General features: G+C 65.2%; 1 protein-coding gene across 1 annotated transcript in view; it reads right to left on the reverse strand.

Annotated features, from left to right (window-relative positions):
* SKI (SKI proto-oncogene) overlaps positions 1-1,200 on the reverse strand; it is a gene marked incomplete at both ends in the record, with an annotated part of 50,319 nt that overhangs the window by 2,530 nt on the left and 46,589 nt on the right. Inside the window, 2 exons of the mRNA XM_014543761.1 lie at positions 47-309; positions 1,078-1,193. Of these exons, the coding sequence (XP_014399247.1) occupies positions 47-309; positions 1,078-1,193 (379 nt within the window). The remainder of the gene's footprint in view (positions 1-46; positions 310-1,077; positions 1,194-1,200) is intronic.

Genomic DNA, 1,200 nt, shown 5'->3' on the forward strand with positions numbered 1-1,200 from the left:
CAGGGAGAGGGACTGGCTGCTGGGGCAGCAGGCGGCTCACACGTACATTCCTCTCTGCTCTCCACCTCCACCTCTGCCTCTGAGTCCTTGTCGTCCTCCGGGGTGACTGTGGGCGCCTGCGTCTCTGTGGGCCCAGGCGTGTCCACGGCCAACTTCCGCTTCCGCGGCTGGATGCAGGTGGCGAGGGGCTCGGGGGCCCGGGAGACGATGGTGGCACATGGCGGGCTGCTCACCACCTTCTGCTGGGCCGGCGGGGCCAGGGCCACGTTGGGGGCCACACCGGTCTCGAAGCTCTTGTAGGAGTAAAAGCTGCAGGGGCGGAGGCATGGGGTGGGGGCTGTCAGCGCCGGCCAGCAGGCGAGTGCCCAGCACGGAAGGTGTGAGGGAGACGCCAGCAGGGCCCGGGGGCTGAAACCAACACTGGCTGCCACGGCTGCAGCCAACCCTGACTCCACAGGAAGTTCCAGACCAGCTCGACCTGACGCCCATCACAACGGCCAACTGGCAATGGCTGGACAGCCGGGGCCTGGGCATCAGGAAGCCTACAACCACCACACGCCAGGCACAGACGCCCAGGGTCACTCAAACGAGAGGCGGGCCCTGGCTGGTTCGCTCAGTGGTTAGAGTGTCAGCCTGTGGACCAAAGGGTCACAGGTTCGATTCCCAGTCAAAGGCATGTAGCTCGGTTGCAGGTTCGATCCCCAGCCCCAGGGCACGTGCAGGAAGGAGACAAACAATCGATGTGTCTCTCACATGGATGTCCCCTTGCCCACTCCCTTTCACTCTCTAAAAATCAATGGGAAAAATACCCTTGGGTGAGCAAATAACAACAAAAAAGCCTAAGGCGGGCCCCACTGCCCCAGCCCACGGAGGCTCAGGTAGCGTGTGACAGGGCTGCACACAGGCCAGCACAGGCCACGCACGCAGGTGGGAGCACACCCTGCCTCACAGGCAGCTGCCTGAGGTCGTCCCTGGCGGGCAGCTCAGTAGGGAGCTGACCACTGACTCGGAGGCTGCAGAGTCCAGCGGTGCCCAGGCCTGCGGGGACCGCTGGCCGCTGAGCAGCCGGCCCCTTACCTGTCTCGAATCAGGGCTGGGAGGTGGGGGGAGAGCTCCTTGTCACTGGCAGAGACGGCAGGGGACCAGGGTCGGAAGGCGGAGAGGCGCTGGCGAGGGTGCGCACAGCCCAGGCTCTGCGGG

Source organism: Myotis brandtii, unplaced genomic scaffold (genome assembly GCF_000412655.1).
Source record: "Myotis brandtii unplaced genomic scaffold, ASM41265v1 scaffold334, whole genome shotgun sequence".
In the NCBI taxonomy this organism is placed as follows: Eukaryota; Metazoa; Chordata; class Mammalia; order Chiroptera; family Vespertilionidae; genus Myotis; species Myotis brandtii.